The sequence below is a fragment of the Erinaceus europaeus genome, chromosome 16 (genome assembly GCF_950295315.1).
Source record: "Erinaceus europaeus chromosome 16, mEriEur2.1, whole genome shotgun sequence".
In the NCBI taxonomy this organism is placed as follows: domain Eukaryota; kingdom Metazoa; phylum Chordata; class Mammalia; order Eulipotyphla; family Erinaceidae; genus Erinaceus; species Erinaceus europaeus.
In genome coordinates this window covers 4,311,950-4,335,085 of record NC_080177.1, presented here as the reverse complement: position 1 = coordinate 4,335,085, position 23,136 = coordinate 4,311,950, and the positions used below count along the sequence as shown (strand labels likewise).

At 47.6% G+C, this 23,136-nt stretch overlaps 2 protein-coding genes and 1 long non-coding RNA gene across 5 annotated transcripts in view; 1 reads left to right on the top strand and 2 right to left on the bottom strand.

Moving 5' to 3' along the window:
• The window catches only part of CSNK1G1 (casein kinase 1 gamma 1), a 172,566-nt gene extending 167,646 nt beyond the window's left edge, over window positions 1-4,920 (bottom strand). The window contains exon 1 of the mRNA XM_060174339.1: window positions 4,787-4,920. The gene's annotated coding sequence lies outside the window, so the exon portion shown is untranslated. The remainder of the gene's footprint in view (window positions 1-4,786) is intronic.
• Window positions 4,921-5,045: 125 nt separating this feature from the next.
• On the top strand, window positions 5,046-18,313 carry LOC132533403 (uncharacterized). The gene is made up of 4 exons (XR_009545259.1): window positions 5,046-5,498; window positions 5,767-5,787; window positions 5,849-5,938; window positions 15,842-18,313. It is a non-coding gene; the product is annotated as an uncharacterized LOC132533403 (long non-coding RNA).
• PCLAF (PCNA clamp associated factor) lies at window positions 9,300-22,512 on the bottom strand. Of its 3 annotated transcripts, none has more exons than XM_007532345.3 (4): window positions 22,342-22,512; window positions 21,904-21,984; window positions 17,653-17,815; window positions 9,300-11,133 (listed from the first exon to the last, which is right to left on the bottom strand). In XM_007532345.3, exons 1-4 carry the CDS (start codon window positions 22,385-22,387, stop codon window positions 11,088-11,090), a joined length of 336 nt encoding a protein of 111 aa, XP_007532407.2. In that variant the 5' UTR covers window positions 22,388-22,512; the 3' UTR covers window positions 9,300-11,087. The 3 variants fall into 3 exon arrangements, with proteins under 3 accessions (XP_007532407.2, XP_060030348.1, XP_060030347.1); XM_060174365.1 differs by lacking the exon at window positions 9,300-11,133 and adding an exon at window positions 14,270-14,668; XM_060174364.1 differs by lacking the exon at window positions 9,300-11,133 and adding an exon at window positions 15,757-15,976.
• Between the last annotated feature and the right edge of the window lie 624 nt (window positions 22,513-23,136).

Below are 23,136 nucleotides of genomic sequence, written 5' to 3'. Positions count from 1 at the left end.
AATAAGTCATAATTTATTTATTACATAATTACACCATGAGAGACAGACTTGAGGGAAGGCATGGACAGCTACCACCATAAGCCAGAGCTGAGGAGTGCTCTGATATCTCTCTCATTAAAATAAAATAAATTAAATATTAAAAAAATGACTTAGTGGCAGGTATTATTTCAGGACCTCATGCCTGCAAGCTTATTGTTCTACCAATGTACCAACCCCAAGCCTCTGTTAACAACTGAAAATAGCCACAGCTATCAATCTGGCCAGTATTTATTTAATACCTGCACTGGTGAATAAAATTTAAAACAGGAAATACTTCTTTCTCAAAGAACATACAGCATAGATGAAGAATTTTAAGGTTTTTTTTTAAGGGGGTTCAATTTTTTTGAAAAGAGACATGCAAGGGCCAGCAAGATGGCTCACTGGGATGTGCATGCCTCGTGATGGCTGTGGCCCAGGTTCAAGCCTGGCCCCCACGGCACTGAAGGAAGCTCTGGGGCTGTGATCTCTCTCTGCCTCTATCTTAAAAGGGAAAACAAATAACGCATGCAAGTAGCTCAGCAGTACAATACATCCCTGGCAATGTGACAGCCTGGGTTAAGTATCTGAAAGCACATTAAAAAAAAACACACACGGGAGTTGGGCGGTAGCCCAGCAGGTTAAGCGCACGTGGAGCGAAGTGCAAGGATCAGCATAATATTCCTGTTCGAGCCCCCGGCTCCCCACCTTCAGGGGAGTCTCTTCACAGGCAGTGAAGCAGGTTTGCAGGTGTCTGTCTTTCTCTCCCCCTGTCTTTCCCTCCTCTCTGCACTTCTCTGTCCTATCCAGCAATAATAATAACCACAACAACAAAAGGGGAGGAATGGCCTCCAGGAGCAGTGGATTCTTTGGTGAAGGTACCAAGCCCCAGGGATAACCCTGGAGGCAAAAAAAAAAAGTAACTAGAAGCTGGGGAGGTGGTTCAGGAGGTAGAGTGCAGGGCTGGCGGGCATGCATTAGCCCAGGGATCTTATTCACCACATTCAAGAAAAGAAAAAAAAACGAACATCACAAATGAGAGTGGTGATCTGGTCTTTCTCTCAATTTCGGGTTTCTAAAAATTCTGTGGTCTCATCATAAACACCTTTTAGAGACAACTGTTCCACTTTCATTTACTTTACAGATTATACACAAAATTATTTTAAGTTTTGCTGATAGATTAAATCTAATAAAAAATGAGTCATGCCGGGGGGGAGTCGGATAGTAGCACAGTGGATTAAACGTACGTGGCGCGAAGCCGCAAGGACCGGCGTAAGTATCCTGGATCCCGGTTCGATCCTCGGCTCCCCACCTGCAGGGGAGTCGCTTCACAGGTGGTGAAGCAGGTCTGCAGGTGTTTTTTTTTTTTTGCAACCAGGGTTATTGCTGCACCATGAATCCACTGCTCCTGGCCTTTTTTTCCCCCCTTTTGTTGCCCTTGTTGTGGTTATTATTGTTGTTGTTGTTGATGTCGTTCGTTGTTGAATAGGACAGAGAGAAATGGAGAGAGGAGGGGAAGACAGAGAGGAGGAGAGAAAGACACCTGCAGACCTGCTTCACCACCTGTGAAGTGACTCCCCTGCAGGTGGGGAGCCGGGGGAGGGGGGGCAGGGCTCGAACCAGGATCCTGATGCTGGTCCCTGCGCTTTGCGCCACCTGCGCTTAACCAGGGGCGCTACCGCCCAACCCCCAGGTGTCTGTCTTTCTCTCCCCCTCTCTGTCTTCCTCTCCTCTATTTCTCTGCCCTAACAACGACGCCATCTACAACAAGGGCAACCAAAGGGATAATAAATTTTTTTAAAAAAAGAAAAAAATGAGTCATGCTAACAATGCAGATTTGTTTTTCTTAAATGTACTTTATTTATTACATGTGAAGGAGAGAGTGTCAAATGAGGCAGAGGGAGAGTGCGGGAGAAAGAAATCAGAGCAGCGCAGTGGTACATGCCGTGCCAGGGATGGAACGGGAACCTTGGGCACGGCCGGCCATCTGAGGCTCTTCCAGCCGAGCTAGCTCCCCAGCCACTAGCAATGCTGATTTTCACATTAAAATTATAACAGCTGATTTCTTAAAGTTTTTTTTTTTTTTTTTTTTTTTTATCTCATAAGACGGGAGAAGTCGGGCGGCAGACTTGGTTGAGTGCTCACATTACCATGTGCAAGGACCTGGATTCAGTGCCCCCAGGCCACCTGCAGGGAAAAACTTCAAGAGCAGTGAAACAGAGCTGCAGGTGTCTCTCTGTTTCCCTCTCTTACATCTCCCTCTCCCCTCTCAAATTCTCTCTCTCCTATCAAATATAAGAAAAATAAAAATAGAGAAAAGAAAGAGAGAGATATAGCATTCCTCTGGCATATGCAATGCTGAGAATGGAACTGAGGACCAGAATTCTATCATATTACTGGGCCAGATTATCTCCCAGGCCGCTCTACCTACTCATTTTTATTTTATGACCCAATTTTAATTCTCCAATACATGAGGTCAATTAAAATTAACATTTATTATATATTTTTCACACATTATACTTAACATACTTTCTTAGCAACCCATACTATGCACACATGAATCTGAAGGATTCCAAAAAAATTTTTTTGAAAATACTCTGCTTTGGGGGCCGGGCGGTGGCGCAGCGGGTTAAGCGCAGGTGGCGCAAAGCGCAAGGACTGGCGTAAGGATCCCGGTTCGAGCCCCGGCTCCCCACCTGCAGGGGAGTCGCTTCCCAGGCGGTGAAGCAGGTCTGCAGATGTCTGTCTTTCTCTCCCCCCTCTGTCTTCCCCTCCTCTCTCCATTTCTCTCTGTCCTATCCAACAATAATGACATCAGTAACAAGGGCAACAACAACAACAACAAAAAAAAAAGGGGAAAATGGCCTGCAGGAGCAGTGGATTCCACCCAGCTGCAGCGATAAGCCTGGAGGCAAAAAAAAAAAAAAAAAATACTATGCTTTATTTTCAAGGACTCTAGAAAAAAAACAAAAGTTCCCTCAAACCAATCGTTCAGTTTCACGCTACTTATCAATTTCTAGAATCCAACTCAAGTCCAGGTGTATACATTCCCTCTAAAATATCTACCAGGGGGCGGAGTAGATAGCATAGTGGTTCTTCAGGGACGCTCATGTTTGAGGCTCCAAGGTCCCAGGTTCAGTCCCCGGCACCATCATAAACCAGAGCTGAGCAGTGCTCCGGTTTAAAAAAGGTTAGAAGGGGAGGCGGGTGGTGGCACACTTCGTAGAACACACACATTACAGTGTGCAAGGACCTGGGTTCAAGCCCCGGGTCCCCACCTGTAGGGGGAAGGCTTCACCAGTGGTGAAGGGCTGCAGGTGTCTCTCTGTCTCTCTCTCTCTTCCCCTTCCCTCTCAATTTCTGGCTGTCTCTATCCAATAAATGAAGATACATCACTATCAGCCAGGCCTACTCCTGTCTCAAAGCTCATTTCACAAAAACAGAAACCCCCATATCTATTTGATTCGTGACAATAGCCCATCCTTCAAGGAGAGGACCCTTTCGAAGCTTTCCCCCACCCACCCCACCCCACCACCCTCGGTCATACTGGCAAGAATCTGGGCTGGTTTCACTTAGCAAGACACCGAAGTCACTGACATGACTTGCACAAGGTCAACAGCTATCGCCAGTGACGCCGCCCGGGTTCAACCCCAGATTTAGCGACCTGGCAGCCAATAGCTCCCCGTGGGCCACAGTTAGCTCCTGAGCAGAATAAGAGCGAGGAGGCTGGAGAGCCGGGGAGTCCCGTCCCTCTGCACATTCACTCCTCTCTCCCTCCTCATGCACCCCGGGCTGCAGCAGGAATGGTCGCGGGGTGCCTTCCAACTAGGGCAGCTTAGCCAGCGGCTGGGAAAGGCTTGTCTTGACATGTCTCCCCGAGACCTCGGCCGCCCCCACCCCCAGCCCACCCCCGGCCGACCATTCCCATTCCCATTTCCCCCTTCCCCTCTTTTAATACATAATCAACGTTTGCAACTGCCAGACCAGGCGATGCCGGACCAGCCTGCAGTTGGGTGCTTTCTCCACAATCGCACTTTTCCAAGCTCTCGTAGCCCGGATGGGATAACGAGCTGGGGGGGCTGGGAGGGGGGACCTGATCGAATTCGCCATTCCGGCACTTTGCAAACATTTCGTGTGTCGTTTAGGGGCCAGAAGCCCCGAGCCCGCCCCCCACCCCCCGGCATCCACCCGTCCGGCTTTCAGGGGTGCGGAGGTGCCTGCTCCACACTGCGGGTGCGGGGTGCGGGGTGCGGGGTGCGGGGTGCGAGCAGGAGAGGACGGAGTGGGGAGCCGCGAGGAAGAAGTGGGGAGAAGGTGGCCGGGGCGCCCACTCTGCTGCGCCCGCTGCAAGGGCGGCTCCCGGCGGTGCCCGCGGCCCCCGGAGCCGGGTGGGTGCCGCGCGGTGGGGAGCCCGGGGCAGCCCCCTGCCGGCCGCCCTGCCCTGCCCGCGCCCGGGGCGCCGGGGGCTGGGGAGATGCTCCCCCCTTTCAGAGCCAGCCCTCCGAGTGGCAAAGTCTCCCCAGCCCCGAAGGGGGGCACCTCTACCGGGCCACCCCAAACTCGGCAGGCGGGGATCCCGGAGCCTCCGGACACCCTACCCCCCACTCCGCGCCCCACCCAGGCTCCGGCGTCCCCGGCCCCGACCCGGGAAGGGGCCCCCGCCGGTCCCCCGCACTCCCGCGCGCGCGCGCGCGCGCACACACACACACACACACACACACACACCCTCGGGCGTCAGCCTCCCGGACCCCGTCAAAGGCGGAGTCGGTACCTGGCCCGGCTGTGCTCCGGGATGTGGGCGAGGCGAGCGCGATCCCCTCCCGGAGGCCCCGAGGGCTTCTGTCCCGCCCGCAGCGGCGGCTTCTCTCTTTGCCGGGAGCCGGAGGGAGGCGAGGGGTGGGAGGGGAGGGGGAGGCGAAAAGCCGTGGGGCGGCAGGGGCCGACCCGGAAGCACTCGGGATGGCCCCGCCCCCCGGCCCAGCGACCGCGCCCCCGCGTCCCCGATAGGTCCAGCGGGGCGCAGACTGCCCACGCCGGCCGCCACTACTTCCGGGTCCCCGGCGCTCCGGCCCCTCCTTAGCAACCGCGTGGGGTTGCTAAGCGGAAGTGCCTTCAAACACGTCCACCCGCGTTTCTTGGGAGACCTGCAGCGGGGAGCGGTTAGCGCGCGTGGGCTCCTCTTTGGCACCGCCCCTTGTGTTTAGCTCTTGCTTCGGGGCTTGGAAAGCGGGCACAGACCGGGCACGAGGCTCACAGGGCTTCCCCGCCCCCCCGGCCCGGGCATCCGCCGCGAGTTGGATGCAGACCCAGTGGCTCCTCCTCTGACGCTCCGGCTCCTCGTGGACGTTGTTTTCTGACGGTCTAGCGAGCATCTCCCTCTTGTGGAGTTTCAGCTGTGTTTCAGCCGGCTGTGAACCCCCTTTGACGTTATGGAAGCATTTTCAGGCACGGCGTCCTCCTGTGACAGCCCCTGACACCGGATGGTGAGAACAGTTTTGTCTTCGCATTAAAAAAAAAAAAAAAAAAATTTTTTTTTTTTTGTTTTAGTTACCTGTGTTTATTGCATAGACCCAGGCAAAAATCGAGAGGGAAGGGGGTGATAGAGACACACCTGCAGCCCAGCTTCACCACTTGCAAAGCCTTTTCCTCTGCGGGTGGGGGCCGGGGGCTTGAACCCGGGTCCTTACGCGCAAGGTAACAGGTGCGCCACCACCGGCCCCCGCATTGTATTTATTTATTTATTTTCTGAAGGCTTTTGTAAGACCTGCCCGGGTGTGGGCTGGGACACGGCACCTAACTGAATGGAAGGGGAAAGGAAGACTTCACCGCTCAGCGATGGGGTGCCCTGATCCTGAATAGCACCGAGAAGACAGCGGGAAGTCCATCCTCGCGAAGAAGGAAGACGTCCGATTCTCCCAGCAGAGTAAGCCCATGTCCACCCAGTGGACTTGGGTAAATAGCAGTAAGAGATCTCATTTATTCTTGTGCTGGGGTCATCTGGGTTTTGAAAATAGTGGGAAAACTACAGGTTAGCGGTATTTATTTAATGTCGTCACGGCAGTTAAATCGTCAGAGACAGGTAGTCGGGCAGCAAATGGGGGGGGAATCAGTAATTCCGGTAGTCGGGCGGTAGCACAGCGGGTTAAGCTTTGCACAGTGGTGCAAAGCGCAAGGACCAGAATAAGAATCCCGGTGCCGGTGTGTCGCTTCACAGGCGGTGAAGCAGGCCTGCAGGTGTCTGTCTTTCTCTCCCCCTCTCTGTCTTCCCCCCCTCTCTCCATTTCTCTCTGTCCTATCCAACAACAACGACATCAATAACAACAACAATAACTCTTAACAAAACAACAAGGGCAACAAAAGGGAATAAATATTTTTTTTAAAGAAAGAAAAGAGTTTGAGGGGGATTGGTGGACCTGCTTTTTAATTTCTTCTAGTTTTGGTTATCCAACTGTGTATGTTTGGACTGGGGAGATAGATCAGACTGGACCGGTTTGCATGCTGAGTCTCCAGAGACTGCAAGTCCAGTGACTCTTGCCTCCAGAATTATCTCTGGTGCTCAGTGCCAGCACTATGAATCCACTGCTCCTGGTGGCCATTTTTTTCTATTTTTTATTGGCTAGGACAGAGAGAAATTCAGAGGGGAGGGGAAGGTAGAAAGGGAGGGATGTGTCCCCACCCCCACCTCACCACTCCCGCACATGGGGAGCCAGGGGCTTAAGCCCAGATCCTTGGGTCCTTGCTCTTGGTACTATATGCGCTTAACCCAGTGCATCATTGCCAGGACCCCGATCACTGGTTTATATGTAGCACATAGATGTCTCAAAAATGTTTAATGGTTTTAACGTTTATGTAGAAAGAAATACTTATTAGCTAAAATTACTATTTTTAAATTTGTATCGCTTCCCGGATTGTCACTAAGACTAGGTGTAATTAGAATCCGCTGCTCCCGGCTTCCTTTTTCTTTTTTCTTTCTTTCTTTCTCGCGCTCTCCCCCCCCCCCCCCTTTGACAGGACAAGAGAAAAATTGAGAGGGGAGGCCAGGGAGGGAAAGAGAAGACACCTGCAGATGTGCTTTGCCACATGCAAAGTGTCCTCCCTGCAGGTGGGGAGCGGGGGCTCAAACCCATACCCTTGCACATGGTGCTATGTACATTTAATCCTGTGTACCTCCACCTGACCCCCCCCCCAAATATTAAACCTCATAGCTCCAGGCAACACAGAAATGCAGATTGTTATACATCACTCACTTTTCCTGTTGCTGGAGTATAAGCCTTGTAAGGCCCAGGATATAGTCCCCTGCGCCACATAAACTGTCAGAGTGGTTCTCTGATTTCTCTCTCACAATTAGAAACTTTAGAAATATGACTTCAGCGTCAAGGGAAAGCTCACCCAGTAGAGTCCTCACCATGCGTAAGACTTTGAGTTCAAGTCCAGCATCAAATGGGAACATCATGAACAGCACCGCTGTGGAACATCTCTGCACTGTCTCTTTTTCTTTTTAATATTTTAATTAGGGATATATATATATATATATATATATATAGAGAGAGAGAGAGAGAGAGAGACCAGAGCACTGCTCAGCTCTGGCTGATGGTCGTGCTGGGGAATGAACCTGGAACTTCAGAGCCTTGGGCATGGAAGTCTTTTGCATTCCACTCTCTCCCCAGCCCTTCTCTATTTAAAGAAAGAAAAAAAGGAAGGAAGGAAGAAGAAAAAAGGAGGTGGTGCAGTGGATCTAGTGTTGACTCAGTAGAGGCCCTAGTCGACCTTCAGCATCCTGTCCACGTGCCAGATCATGCTCCTCCTCCTCCCCCCTTCCTCCTAATCTTTTATTAAAATGGAAAAATTGGCCCAAGTAGGTCACCCAGTAGTGACATCGTGCATACACATGTGCACAGCTCCACAAAAGCCAAACAACTCGAGGAGGGCGTAGGAGGTGGCATGCCTGGTGGAGCACACTGCCACCCAGAGCCGAGGCACCAGGTGGGGACACCAGGCAGCGAGGGGGCTCCACGCAGGGTGGGGCAGAGCTGTGGTGCCTCTCCAGCCGGTCTCACCTGTTCTCAGTGTGTATCTGAAACAAAAATGTCAAGACTGGCCTGGCAAGAGTGAAACTTCTCACATATAATAAATACACACCAGTCAGTTAGGGTCTGCCTACAGTTCTTTTAAGAGATTTATAGGGGTATGGGTAGATAGCATAATGGTTATGCAAAGAGACTCTCATGCCTGAGGCTTCAAAGTTCCAGGTTCAATCCCCACACCACAATAAGCCAGAGCTGTGCAGTGCTCTGGTGTTTCTGTCTTTCTCTGCATCTCTCTCAAAAACAGAAAAAATAAAATACTTTTTAAAATAACATATACGGAGTCAGGCAGTAGCGCAGCGGGATAAGTGTATGTGGTGTAAAGCTCAAGGCCTGGAGTAAGGATCCCGGTTCAAGCCCCTGGCTCCCCACCTGCAGGGGAGTCGCTTCACAAGCGGTGAAGCAGGTCTGCAGGTCTCTTTCTCTCCCCCCCTCTGACTCCCCCTTCTCTATTTCTCTCTGTCCTATTCAACAACAATGACATAAGTAACAACAATAATAACTATAACAACAAAAAAATGACATATGAAAAAAAGATTTATAAAAGATTGGGGAGAAAAAGCAGACCATTACCTCGGCATATGCCACATCAACGAATATACTTGGGCCCTCATTCTTGACAGTCCAATGCCTTAGCCACAGGACCACTTCCTAGGTTACCCTACGGCTTTTTAAAAATTAATCTTCAGGGGGTCGGGCGGTAGCGCAGTGGGTTAAGCACGCATGGCGCAAAGCGTCTCTCATTAAAATAAGTAAATAAGGTATTTAAAATGAGAGAGATGAGAAAGACACCTGCAGACATGCTGGGTAATGTGTGCATTCAACTGGAACCCAGCCCCTAGATTTCCTTTCTAATTGTCAGCATTGTTCTCTTTTTGAAACTGTGGAAACAAAATATATATGGTCCTCCCAATGTTCTAGAATTGAAAACGTCCAGTTTTTTTTTTTTTTTTTTTTTATTCATGAGGAAGATAGGAGGAAAGAACCAGACATTTCTGGCACACATGCTGCTGGGGATCAAACTAGGGACCACATGGTTGAGAATCCAGTGCTTTATCCACTGTGCCTCCTCCCGGACCACTCCAGAAAGTTTTAATGACAGTTTTGTCAGGAATTTAACATTAGCATTAATGTGTGGATAAACCATCTAAAGTGGAAAAGCAGATTAATTCCTAAAGAAAGGCACAAAATTACAAGAAATTTGGTTTAATACTTTTTAATGTATACATTTTTTTAAAATTCAGTTTCCTTGGGAATAGGAAGCCTGTGCTTTTCATACATCTGAAAGCAAAGAGGCTAGGTAGTCAGTCAATCTTCATTTTTAATAACTTACAAAAAAAAGATTACATAGGTCCCCAGCCTAGTAAAAACTAGACATAATCAAATATGGTGCACTTGAGACTGTCACTAAGGTCAAACATTTAGAAACACTTACATACCTAAATTAGACTTCACTGTTTAGATTGGTCTCTTCACCAGTGAAAATAGCAAAGTCATGTTTCAGACTCATCAGAACTTGGTTTTAATAGACATAGTTTGAATTACTCTAATACGTCTAGCTATCAAATCAGCATTTAGGCTAAAAGTCTGCTAGCAAGTCAATAGCACGCTTTTAAGTGCCCATCTCAAAAGACAAAACAAAATATATTATCATCAGGACTCATTTTAGTGATTACTGATTTATGTCTAAAACAAATGAAATAGATCTAGTAGGATATAACCTTAGGAAATACACACATGGAGAAATCGATGGTGAAAGTAAGCATTGTGTTAGTAAATACAAACCAGAAAAAAAAATGCCTATTAAAACAGGATTACTTTTGACAACAGGATCACATTAGTGAGCAAACAGTGACGAGGAGGCAAGAATCAAAGCTACTCAGTAATGTGAGGAAAGAGCACTTCAACTGAAACGCAGTGGTAGCTAGAAGGACTTAGACATAGCTCTGGGTTTAGGACATGATTTGCCTTGCATGTTCTATGATTTTCAGGGTTTTGTAAAATAAACTTTATTTATTCATTTTTCCCTTTTGTTGCCCTTATTGTTTATCATCATCGTTGTGATTATTATTATTGGATAGGACAGAGAGAAATGGAGAGAGGAGGGGAAAACAGGGGGAGAGAAAGATAGACAGACACCTGCAGACCTGCTTCACCACCTGGGAAGCGACTCCCCTGCAGGTGGGGAGCGCGCGGGGGGGGGGGGGGGGCCTCGAACCAGGATCCTGATACAGATCCATGCGCTTCCCGCCATGTGCACTTAACCTGATTTTCAGTTTTTAAAGTATAGTCCCAAAGGGTAAAATTCTGATACTGAATCAAATGCATATTCTAAAAAAAAAAAACCTTTCTAATTTGTTTTCAACATTGCATCTTTGGCCCATTTCTTTCTAAAAGAGTATATATGTTCAGTTTAATTAATACTGATTTCTTAACATGCAAAAATCCAACTGCTTTTAAAAACAAATAGGAGAAATATAAGATGACACTAATCCAATAGCCAGTGTCAAGAAAAATGGCAGTTGGACAAAAAGATGTAAGCAAATCTCAAAAGCCAAAGAGGTGTCCTTTCTTTCACCAGAGCACTACTTAGCTCTGGTGTGGTGGCGTCCAGGACTGCACCTGATGTTCCAGTCTCGGACTTGAGAGTCATTATGATGCTAGCTCCCTGACCCTTCTACAGAAAATCTGTCATTAGAACATCATGCAGTGATTTTTTTTTTTTTAGTAAGAATAAAAAGTTAATAACAAGTAAGCAAAACCAAGTGACAATATTACATTGAATACTAAGCAAAGCAACCATGAATAATCTTACAAACTCTCCAATATCCTAAAGGCTTGCTTTCAAATAACTAACAGTAAGAGGCTCATGCTAGAAATTAAATGTCTATTCAACAAAATTAGAAGGAACAATTATATTTATGCAGATTTACATCCTGGAATACCATGGTGAACAGGAGATATTAGTCAAGGATGAATAAGAAAGTTCTATTCTTTTTCACCATCTGTGTGATCGGGCTGCAAAGCACCAGCTCTGTGGAAAGAAGAGAGAACTTTAGTAGTCACCCAAGCATCTACTGATTTACAAACAATACCATATAGTCAAATTTAGAAACATTAATTAATTTTTTACATTAATTAATTAAACATTAATTAGCAAGCCAGTCAGTTTGGAAAAATGACCAGAATCAAGAGGAAATTAAACTCCATTACTGACAAGCACAGACTTCAGTAGAGCAAGAAAATCCTTAACAATTGCTTCTGCCTGTTTATCTGCTTAATCATTGTCCCCTTTCGGCTGCGCTGCGATCTGCGAACACTAGGCATTTAGCTGCTGAAGCACAGGCTTCTGCCTCCTGGTTCACCTGCACAAGGAAAGCTTCACAAGCACTGGAGAGCAATGCTGCAGGTGTCTCGCCTGTCATCCTCTCCCTCTGTTCACCCTTTATCTAAAGAAAAATCAAGAAAAAAGCCGCCAGGAGCTGAAGCACCATCTAGGCACTGAGTCCACAGGGTCATTGCTCTCATTTTTTCAGGAATAGACTAGACGTATGTTCTTTAGATTCTAGAATACAGTAACTTTCTTTCTTTTTGCTTTTCCTACACCACTGCTTCCTGAATCTTCAGGAATTCAGTTCTCTTTTTCAGAATCTTTAGGAGCCAGACTGAAGAATTCTGTAGACTTTCTGTATCGGGCTTTAGGAGGTAGTGTAGTGGGTAATGATTTGGACTTTCAAGCACTGTATCCTGAGTTTAATCCCTAGCATTCTTTGTGCAGGGTCTATCTCCCTCTATCTAACAAAATCTTAAAAGAAAAAAGAAAGGGGCCAGGAGGTGGCACATCGGGTTGGACACACATATACAAAGCTCAAGGACCACTGCAAGGATCTTGGTTTGAGTCCCCAGCTCCCCACCTGCAGGGGGGTTGCTTTGTAAGCGGTGAAGCAGGTCTGCAGGTGTCTTTCTCTACCCCTCCTCTCTGTCCTGCCCGACAACAAAAACAGTAACAGCAACAACAACAATATGGAAAAAAAGATGGCCTCCAGGAGTAGTGGATTTGTAGTGCAGGCACTGAGCCCCAGCGATAACCCTGGAGGCAAAAAAGAAAACAAAGAAAGACACTTTGTCAGCGTAGTTATAAAGGTTTTGCTTTCTCGAGTCAAGTGCATTTAGGTTTTGGGTCAGTTTCTAAATATCTGAAGATATTTAAAGTTAATGGTCAGGGAGATGGCTCAGATAATAAACAGTGGACTTAAATCCCCAGCACTGAATGCACCAGAGTGATACTGTGAATTTTCCACCTTCTCAGATGTAATGCTTTTTTTTTTTTTTTTTTGTCACCAAGGTCATCATTTGGGCTTAGTATCTGCGTGGCTCCACCATCTATGGTTGTTGGTATGCTTCTAAAAACCCCTTGTTTCATTGGTTTAATCCCTCCATCTTAACACTGTATTCTATTTACATAACCACTGTTAAGGAAGCACTGCCCTGCCTGCAGGGCACTGGTTTAATGTCTTTTTGCTCCACCCCCTCTCGTAGTACACCCTGATTTGCACCAGTCACTTTTCGCTCCACCCTCTCTATGTCACATCCTGTTTCCACCCTACTTGGCCAATATATATAAGGACAGGATAGTGCTTAAATATAGTTTTAGTTCAGTTTAGCTTGGCTTAGATTGTGCTGCGTTCCGCATGAATAAAGACTGATCTGCATATCACTCAGCCATGAGTCCCTGGTCGTCTGTCTCCCGCCTGCGAAGCTAGTCCAGCATATGGTGATCATTTAAAAAATATATTTTAATATAGAGAGATAAGGAAAGAAGTAAAGAGAGACACCTGCAGCTCTGTTCCGCCAGTCTACCCCCTAGGAGAGTGGAGGCTTGAACCCATGTTCTCACATATGGTAACCACCTGGCCCCTATAATAAATCTTTTAAAAACTGATTAATATAGAAAATGCTCCAAATACAGTTATCCTGACTCAAAGTTGGGATTTTTTTTTTTAACTTTTACAAAAAGGGCAAAAGAGTTGTGAATTCAGTGCAATCAAGATTCCAATCTTTACTTCTCTAGAACTTATTAATTTTGGTTTCTTTCATATATTTACCTTTTAATTTCAAAGCTTATCAAGTACACCTTTAAAACATGTGAAAGATTTAAGTCATGGGCCAGGCAGTGGAACACTTGGTTAAATGTTTACATTATAGAGCACAAGGACCCAGGTTCAAGCCTCCAGTCCCCACCTGCAGGGGGGAAGCTTCACAAGTGGTAAAGCAGAGCTGCAGGTGTCTCTCTCTTTCCCTCTCCATCTTTCAATTTCTCTCTATCCAATGATAAATATATAAAAAATTTAAATCATAAAAGCATCCAACACATAAAAGTAGTATTTTAAGATGTGTAAAAACTGCACATCTAATATTTAAATCCAACTGAGTGGTGTAAGTTGCTAAGTGACTCTGATGCTCCCTCCTGTTGGATAGCAGTGTTTTTTTTTTTCCTTACTTGTGGGGCTTTGGTGCCTGCACCACGAATCCATTGCTCCTGGAGGTTTGTTGCCCTTGTCTTATCGTTGTTGTGGTTATTATTGTTGTCATTGATGTTACTGTTGTTGGATAGGACAGAGAAATGGAGAGAGGAGGGGAAGACAGAAGGGGGAGAGAAAGAGACACCGGCAGACCTGCTTCACTGCTTATGAAGTGCCCTCCCCCCCCCCCCCCGCAGGTGGGAAGCCGGATCCTTAAGCCAGTCCTTGCGCTTTGCAGCATGTGCGCTTAACATGCTGCACTACCATCTGACCCCTGATGGCAGCATTTGATAAACACTCATTCGACTTCTGAAGACATCTGCAAGAAATTATTCATGCTTTACACACGTCAGTCACAATGCAGTGTCAAATCCCAAATCCTGGAGGAGCAGATTAAGTTCTCAAGAAAGAAGAAAAAGCAGTGTAGAACTTGATGTTAGCATTAAGACCGTCGAAGCAGTGCACAGGATCTGCAGTTACTACCTGGTACTTCCATCACGTGCACATAGAGCAGGGGGCAGGAGAGGTCCACCCAACAGTGCACACACTTTGCTATGTGTGAGGGCCTGGGTGGGAGCCCCCAGTCACCATGTGGGAATACTGCAGAGGGAAAGCAGCAGGAATATAGATTGACAAAGAGAAACGCGGAACCTTTTGTGTCACACATTTAATGACCTTCTAAGTGAAAGCCAAACCCCATGCCACAGTTGATCCTTTTGAAGGTAGGTGAGATTATTCTTTATCTTCAAAGTGATTTCCAGTGTTTGTGCTCCTTAAAATACACTGTCGCACCATTTGCTCATTTTTCTGGTGTCTTCTGTCTTGTCCTTGGAGCTCCAGTGGATGTAACGTTGGCATTCACTATCTAGTCAAATCCTTTAGATGATCTTTAAATGTATCCCAGTTTGGGATTCAGCATTTTCTGTGCTAATAGCGGGATTCACAGACTCGATGAAGACCTGTGTTTTTTTTCCTTGCCACACTGGATCTGCAGATGCCGTACAGACCGGTGAGCCGAGCATGTTTCTTGGTCACTTATAAGCAGAGCTGGAGAAGGGCAGGCAAGACGCAAAGAACACTGGCTGTGAGTTTCAGGACACCACTGGGCTCTGCTGTTGAGATGGGCGGGAGGCCTGTGGTGCTTTCCAAAGGCACGATGGAGTGAGCTGTTGGCAGCAGCAGCAACACAAGCAGCAGTGCCACGCCAAGCCAGACCATTATCCCTTTGCCCATGTTGACGTAGGCCTCGGGTCAGGCTCGAAGTTTGGTGCGCTGGAGGATCATGGGCTCCTGGCTGGTGTAGGGCGCTGGGGGGGAGCTGGTGTGGATTAAGTAGCTGGCAGACATTTAAATCAAGGTACATCACAATGGCAGTGACATGGCACCAGAGCTCACCAACCATGCCCCACCCTGGTCAGGGTTTTTTTTGGCCCCTGGGGCCCAGTGCCTGCACTATGAATCCAGTGCTTCTGGTGGCCATTTTTTATTCCATTGTTGTTGTTTGATAGGACAGAGAGAAATTGAGAGGAGGGGAAGACTGAGAGAGGGAGAAAGATAGATACCTGCCGACCTGCTTCACCACTTGCTCCCTGTAGGTGGGGAGCCGGGCACTAAAACCCGGATCCTTGCGCTGACCCTGCATTTTGCACTATGTGCAATTAACCCTGTACTATACCTACCCCCCTTTTTTTGTTTCTACCAGGCTTATCATTGGGGCTTGGTGCCAGCACTATAAATCTGCCACACCTGGTGGCCATTTTTCACTTTTTATATTTAATGTACTAGGACAGAGAGAAGTTGAAAGGGCTGGGGGAGATAGAAAGATCAGACTAGGGGGGTCGGATGGAAGCGCACGTGGCGCAAAGCGCAAGGACCGGCATAAGAGTCCCGGTTCCAACCCCTGGCTCCCCCCCTATAGGGGAGTCGCTTCACAGGCGGTGAAGCAGGTCTGCAGGTGTCTTTCTCTCCCCCTCTCTGTCTTCCCCTCCTCTCTCCATTTCTCTCTGTCCTGTGCAATAATGAAGACATAATAACAACAACAATAATAATAACTAAGACAATAAAACAAGGGCAACAAAAGTTAAAATAAATAATAAAAAAGATCAGACTGAGTTTGATCTACCAGCTAAGCACTTTATTTGCTCAGCCACTAAATTTATTAAAGTAAGTTTTGTCTTTCTTTTTAAAGTGGTACTTATTAATTAATTCATTCTTCAAAAGATCTATGAGAAAAAAAGAGAGCGCCAAGAGCACCAGAGCACCACTCTGGCACACGTGGGACCAGGGACTGACCGCAGACTTCATGTCTTCAAGTCCAGGGCTTCATCCATCCGACCAGCTTCCAGACCACCTTTTCTACATGGGGAAGGTGAGAGGGGAAGGGGGGAACAGTGGAAGAGAAACACCTGTAGCAGCACCCCTTCACCACTCATGAAGCTCCCCCTGTAGGTGGGGACCAAAGGCTGCAATCCCAGTCTGTGCACAGGGTACTGTGTGTGCTTAACTGACAGAGCAGTATGAGGTTTACATCCAGAGATGATCACCGTTGCTTTCTGGTATGTTTTATATAGATGTATGTCATAAATATCTTTTACACAATAAAGACTACTTTTATATCTAGAGGTCTTAGTTTTTTAAAAAACTGTTTAAATATTTGTTTTATTTATTTATTTTGGCTATAAACAGAAGGAAAGGAAAAAAAAAACATTAACCCTTCAATAAAATTAAGAGACCCTCAGACACTCAAGTCCAGTGCTTTATAAGTTGAACCATTTTCACAGCCTCCGTGATTTCTTACATATCTAGCTGCTGGGCTGAGCTTCATGGGCGGGAGACAGAGATGACCAGGGACTCATGGCTGAGTGGTACGCACTTCAGTCTTTATTCATGTGGAACGCAGTGCAATCTAAGCTATCTCTAATCACAATCTTGTCCTTCTCTATCCTGAGGCAAAAGGGTCAGGTCTGAAAAAAGGATGTATGTAGGATAGGGGGTGGGGAGAAGGAAAAAGCTGAACCAGTGAGGATTAAACCAATGCCCTGGAGGCAGGGCGGTGCTTAGTTAACAGTAGTTATGTAAATAGAATACAGTGCCAGGCAAGGGGGATTAAACCAATGAAACAGAAGGGGTCTTAGAAGCAGAATTTAGAAGCATACCAACATCTAGCAAAAAGTTGTAATGCACTACAGTGTTAGTTTTCATTGCTTCTAAGTGATGGAAATTTTATACTTTCAGGTGGGGGGGGGTGTAGATAGCATAACGGTCATGCAAAGAAACTCTCATGCCTGATGCTTTCAAGTCCCAGGTTCAATCCCTTGCACCACCATAATCCAGAGCTTCTATTGGTGCTATAATTTCCATGGTCCGGGAGGTGGCACAGTGATAAAGCTTTGGACTCTCAAGCCTAAAGTCCAAAGTTCAATCCCTGGCAGCACATGTGCCAGAGTGATGTCTGGTTCGTTCTCTCTCCTTCTGTGTCTTTCATAAATAAACAAATTAAAAAAAATATTTAAAAAAATAATAATAATTTATACTTTCCAGTTTTCTACATTGGTTGTTTATTCTCTGTGCTTTCCCACCAGGATTTCTCTGGGGCTCCGCGTCTAACTAATTCTTCTCCTGGCGGCCTCTCCATCCCACCAGCAGATGGTGAGAAAAGAGAGCTTGACCACAAGCTGCGCTCCACCTTCCGTGAAACTTCCCCTTGCATGGTGCTCCGATGCAGAGCCAGAGGCATGTGGGGACTAGGGGTTTGAACCCGAGTCCTTGCATATTGTAACTTGCTTTCAACCAGGTGTGTTACCACCTGGCCCTCTTTTTATGATTTTTTAATTAATGATCAAGAGGACAAAGGGGGATGGAGACCAGGGCATCACTCCAGAATGTGTGACGGCAGCGTCTGAGCCCAAGACCCTCAGCTTGTCCTTATGCTTATTGAAACTCTACCTACTACACCACCACAGGGTCATTGCTTTGTTTTTATTTTCAAGAATATACAGACATTCTATAGAGTCTAGAATATAATAACTTACTTTCTGTTTGCTTTTCCTAAGCAGCTGCTTTCTGAATCTTCAGGAATCCAGTTCTCTTTTTCAGAATCTTTAGGAGCCAGACTGAAGAATTCTCCAATTCCTTTTTGCCACTTGGGAGTCGGACGCACGCACACTGGATTGCCGCCCGCATACTTACTTTCACCTGGAAAATATCAGCAGGTAAGAACAAAGAATACGGGAGTCGGGTGGTCCGGGAGGTGGCGCAGTGAATAAAGCATCGGACTCTCAAGCATGAGGTCCTGAGTTCAATCCCCGGCAGCACATGTACCAGAGTGATGTCTGGCTCTTTCTCTCTCCTCCTGTTTCTCATTAATAAATAAAATCTTTAAAAAAAAAAAAAAAGAATACGGGAGTCGGAGTAGCGCAGCAGGTTGAGCGCACGTGCAAAGCGCAAAGAACAGCGGAAGGACCCCTCTTCAAGCCCACCAACTCCCCACCTGCAGGGGAGTCGCTTCACAGGCAGTGAAGCAGGTCTGCAGGTGTCTATCTTTCTCTCCCCCCTCTGTCTTCCCCTCCTCTCTCCATTTCTCTCTGTCCTATCCAACAACGACGACATCAACAATAACTACAACAATAAAAAAACAAGGGCAACGAAAGGGAATAAATAATAATAAAAAAAGTTACTAAAAAAAAGAAAAAAGAATACAAACTCCATTCCTTAATGGGAAACTGACATCATCATTGTCATCATTTTCTCTCTTTTTTTTCTAAAGATTTATTTCATGAGTTCGATAGGGTAGAGTATCATTGCCCATGCTTAAAAGTCCAAGGTTCTGCCACTGCACTGCACTCCACAGGTCCTGGAAACTTAATTCTTTAACGTCAGAGGTAGCAGCGTGGGAGTGGCTAAGTGTCAAGTCTGAAGGATTTATTTATTTATTTATTTTCCTTTTTGTTGCCCTTTCTGTCTTTTTATGGTTCTCCTTATTATTGTTGTAGTTATTGCTGTCGTCATTGTTGGATAGGACAGAGAGAAATGGAGAGAGGAGGGCAAGACAGAGGGAGACAGACACCTACAGACCTGCTTCACCGCTTGTGAAGCGACTCCCCTGCAGGTGGGAAGCCGGGGGCTTTGAACCAGGATCTTTACACTGGTCCTTGTGCTTCGCGCCTCGTGCGCTTAACCTGCTGTGCTACTGCCTGACTCCCAAGTCTGAAGGATTTTAAGGGGCCAGGGGAATAGTTCAACCTGTTAGGACACAGGACTTGTCAAGTCAGAGGTCAGAGATGCAAGTTAGAAACCACAGATTTAATCTAGACAGAGCTGAGCAGTGCTCTCAAAAGAATTTTTTATGTTATTGTCAGGGCTCTGAGTCAACTTTTTAAAAAAAAAATTTGATATGACAGAAAAGTTGAGAGTGGGGGGGAAGAGTTGATTAAGAGGGTAGAGGAGAGAGAAACACATCTGTAGCACTATGTCACCACTCAGGAAGCTTCCCCCCTGAAGGTGGGGAGCAGGGTTTGAGCCTGGATCCTTGTGCATGTTAACATATGTGCTGAACCAGGTGCAAACCCTCCTTTTTTAAAAAAAAAATTTTTTATATTTATTTTCCCTTTTGTTGCCCTTGTTTTTCATTGTTATTGTAGATGTTGTTGTTATTGATGTCATCATTGTTGGATAGGACAGAGAGAAATGGAGAGAGGAGGGGAAGACAGAGAGAGGGGGAGAGAAAGACAGACACCTGCAGACCTGCTTCACCGCCTGTGAAGCGACTCCCCTGCAGCTGGGGAGCCGGGGGCTCGAACCGGGATTCTTCACCAGTCCTTGCGCTTTGCACCACATGCGCTTAACCCGCTGCGCTACCGCCCGACTCCCCTCCCTTTTTTTAAATTGCCACCAGGGTTATGGCTGACACTTGATGCCTTGCAGTCCCTCCCCCCTTTGTTAAAGAATTGGAGGTGGAGTAGAGAGAAAGGCACCACTTGTGCAGCTCCCCCTCCAGCTGAGGAACAGGGGCTTGAACTGAGGTCCTTTCATGTGGTAATGTGTGCTCCTCTGCCAGACGTGCCGTCACTCTGCCAGACGTGCCGTCACTCTGCCAGACGTGCCGTGTCCCCCCCCCCCCCCCCCCCGCTGACGTTTTCTGATAGACTGGGTAGGGCAGGGGCACACCCAGGTGAGTACACAACCTTGGTTCAAGCCACCGGTCCCCACCTGAAAGAGGGAAAGTTTCATAAGTGGTGAAGCAGAGTTGTAAGTGCCTCTTTCTCTATCTCTGCCTACCTTCTCAATTTCTGTCTTTATCCAGAAATAATATTTTTGTTTGTTTGTTTGTTTTGCCTCCAGGGTTATTGCTGGGGCTCAGTGCCTGCACCATGAATCCACCGCTCCTGGAGGCCATTTTCTCCCCTTTTGTTGCCCTTGTTGTTGTAGCCTTGTCATGGTTATTATTATTGTTGTTGATGTCGTTCATTGTTGGATAGGACAGAGAGAAATGGAGAGAGGAAGGGAAGACAGAGAGGGGGAGAGAAAGACAGACACCTACAGACCTGCTTCACCGCCTGTGAAGCGACTCCCCTGCGGGTGGGGAGCCGGGGGCAGAAACAATTTTTTTAAAGAGACAGAAAACTGGGAGAGAAAGACATCAATGCATTGACCATAGAACCTGAACCTGGGACATGTGGAAGACAAAGCAGGTGCACCTTCTAGGTGAGCTATATCTTGCCAGCCTACTCATACCAAAACTTTCAAAAAAAAAAAAGTATTGTGGGTTGGGCTGTAGCACAGCAGGTTAAGTGCACGTGGTGCAAAATTTGAGGACCGGTATAAGGATCCCAGTTCGAGCCCCCAGCTCCCCACTTGCAGAGGAGTCACTTCACAAATGGTGAAGCAGGTCTGCAGGTGTCTGTCTTTCTCTCCCCCTCCTATATTTCTCAGTCCTTTCCAACAATGACAGCAATGATAATAATAATAATAACCACAACAATGATAAAAACAAGGGCAACAAAAAGGAAAATAAATAAGATATTTTTTAAAAAGTATTAAGTGACACCACTGGTTGAGTGTATGCTTGCTTACTCAAGATCCCAGGTTTTTGCTTATGGATTGAGTGCCAGGGATTGAACCTGAGACCCTCAGGACCTGAGGCATGCCCTTCCTGTGCTGTATCACAGAGTTGTCCATATACTCTCACCTGCCTCTTAGTATACACGATTTATAAATTGGGTCAGTTCAAAGGAAAGGTCTTTGGTTCATTCCGTAGAGTCAAATTAGAAAAAAAAAAAAAAAAAAAGATGGTGCCTAGGGAGACAGTTCAACTGGCTGAGCACAGGGCTTTGATCCTGGTGCCCCAGGTCAGTGCCTGCAGTGATGCTCCGGCTTCTCTCTGTCACATGAAACTATCTCACATGGAGTAAATCAAATGAATCTCTAGCAAACTGTTTTAGATAAAGAAGCAGAAATGGGTCAGGTGTTGGCGCACCTGGTTAAGCGCACACATTACAGTGTGCAAGGACCCAGGTTCAAGCCCCCGGTCCCCACTTGCAGGGGGAAAGTTTGCAGAGTAAAGTAGTGATGGAGGTGTCTCTCTCCCTCTTTATCTCTACATTTCCCCTCTCTATTTCTCTCTGTCTCTAGCCAATGATAAATAAATAATAAAAAAATAAAGAAGTTGAAAGAGAGGGAAAGACAAACATAGCAGTAAAGTTTCCCCCAAGGTGGTAGGGGCATCGCAAAGCAGAAACACTACCCAAGGGAGCTATTTTGCCAGCCCTTTATTAAGAGAAGCCAGCAGTGGTGGGATTGGGAAGGCATAAAGCCCCAGCAAAATTCCGGTAGCATAAGTCCACTAACTGAATCAGGGAAGAAGAGAAGGGGGAAGAGGAGGGGAGAGCAGGCCTGAGCTCTCAGAGGCCAGAGGCCCCTCCTTAAGCAAGAGCGGAGCAGTGCTTGGATTCTCTCTTGCTCATTTCCTCTCTCTACTGAATAAATCTTTTTAAAAATAAATAAATTTGAAACTAAAAGGAGTTCGTCCACCTCTTAACGGGAAATTTTGAGGTTCTTTCCCATGCACCTTCACCCCAGCTGGTCAAGAGAGAGCCAGGCCTTCCTCATTCCATCAGAGCACAGGGAAGGGAAAAACAAACAAAAAACAAGTCCTGCTTCAGCATCACGGAGTAATCAGGTCCACTCTGGGCGGGGAGGGGGGTTCCACCACACCCACTTTTAGAGGATCCCCACGAGGGCTGCCGGCATGGACGTGTCCCTCTCCCATCGCCCCCTCTTCTTACCTCTTCTTGAGGAAGGAGACCCGGAGTTGGGGGCTGAGGAGGAGGCACCGAGCACCTTGCGGGGGGCTCGGGAAGTCACCACTGCGGAGAGACAACGACAAGGAGGGGAGGGCGTTGAAGGAAAGGGGACGGGAGGGTCCCTGCATACTTTCCACCAGCCCCCCGGCCCCCGCCAGAGGCTCTGGGGTCCAGCTCCAGACAATGCCCTGCCTACCCTGTGCCCCCCTAGTCCCGGCTGCAGCTCCCTGGCCAGTGGTCCAGTACAGGCCATGACCCCCCGGCCCGGCCCCATTGCAGGGCCCTGCATCCTGCTCAGTGGTCGAACAGGAGACAATGCCCCCCCACCCCGTCCTGGTCCTGGCCGCTGGGCCCCCCCAAAGCCCATGGGTGGGATGCAGGGAGATCCCCCACCCCACCACACTCAGCCCTCCTCCGGACCTTTTCTGTAGGTGGCCGGGGCGCTGTCCGCTTTAGTCCGCACCATGTCTGATGGCCGCGGGCTGAGAGAGACTCGGGGAAGGAGGACCTTGATTCCGGAGAAAGGACCCGGGCAGCGGCCTCCCGCCACCGTTTATATCCCCCGGTTTCCCGCGCGCTCCCCGCCTCAGCCGCCCGTCGCTGTCATTGGCCCAGCGCTGACCCGAGCAGCCAATCAACGGGGATCCCGCAGTGCTCGTGGGACGCTGACCGGTCCATCAACCCACGCGGGCCTGTGATTGGAGCCCGCCCGAGGTGGGCGGGGCCGGAGCTGCAGGGGTGCCCCCCCAAGGGGTGCTGGGGCCCTGGGCCTGCTACAGAGAGGAAAGCCCAGAGACAGTGCCCCCCAACGCTGCTTCAGAGGATTCCAAAATGACCACTCCTGGAACCGCAACCTGAAGTGAACTGAGCTTTCTGTGTGCTTATTGCATGCTAAAAGTGGGCTTAGCTCTGGCAGAGGTCATGCCAGGAATTAAACCTGCAGCCTTGAGACCTCAGGCGGGCAAATGCAATGCTCTAACACAGTGAATTGTACCCTAACATGGTCTCCCCCACCACTAATCAAACTTACAGGTGCAAGAGGAGTTGGTTCGTCAAGAAAGACGTTCTTTCATGCCTTAGGCATGAACTCTACAGCCTCAGTATTAAAACTGTCCTATGAAGTGGGAGAAAAGGAAGTGAATACTGCTGGAAGTGTTAATTTAGTCTCTAGTTGTTGATCTAAAAGTGAGGTGTTGGGCTAAAGAAAAAGCTGTG

Bases quoted from the DNA above. Each gene is read 5' to 3' on its own strand.
- PCLAF (XM_060174364.1), bottom strand. From the start codon at position 22,387: ATGGTGCGGACTAAAGCGGACAGCGCCCCGGCCACCTACAGAAAAG. The intron at 21,985-22,341 runs GTCCGGAGGAGG...GTCTCTCCGCAG, and splicing joins CCCGGCCACCTACAGAAAAG to TGGTGACTTCCCGAGCCCCC. The intron at 17,816-21,903 runs GTAAGAAGAGGG...GATATTTTCCAG, and splicing joins GTCTCCTTCCTCAAGAAGAG to GTGAAAGTAAGTATGCGGGC.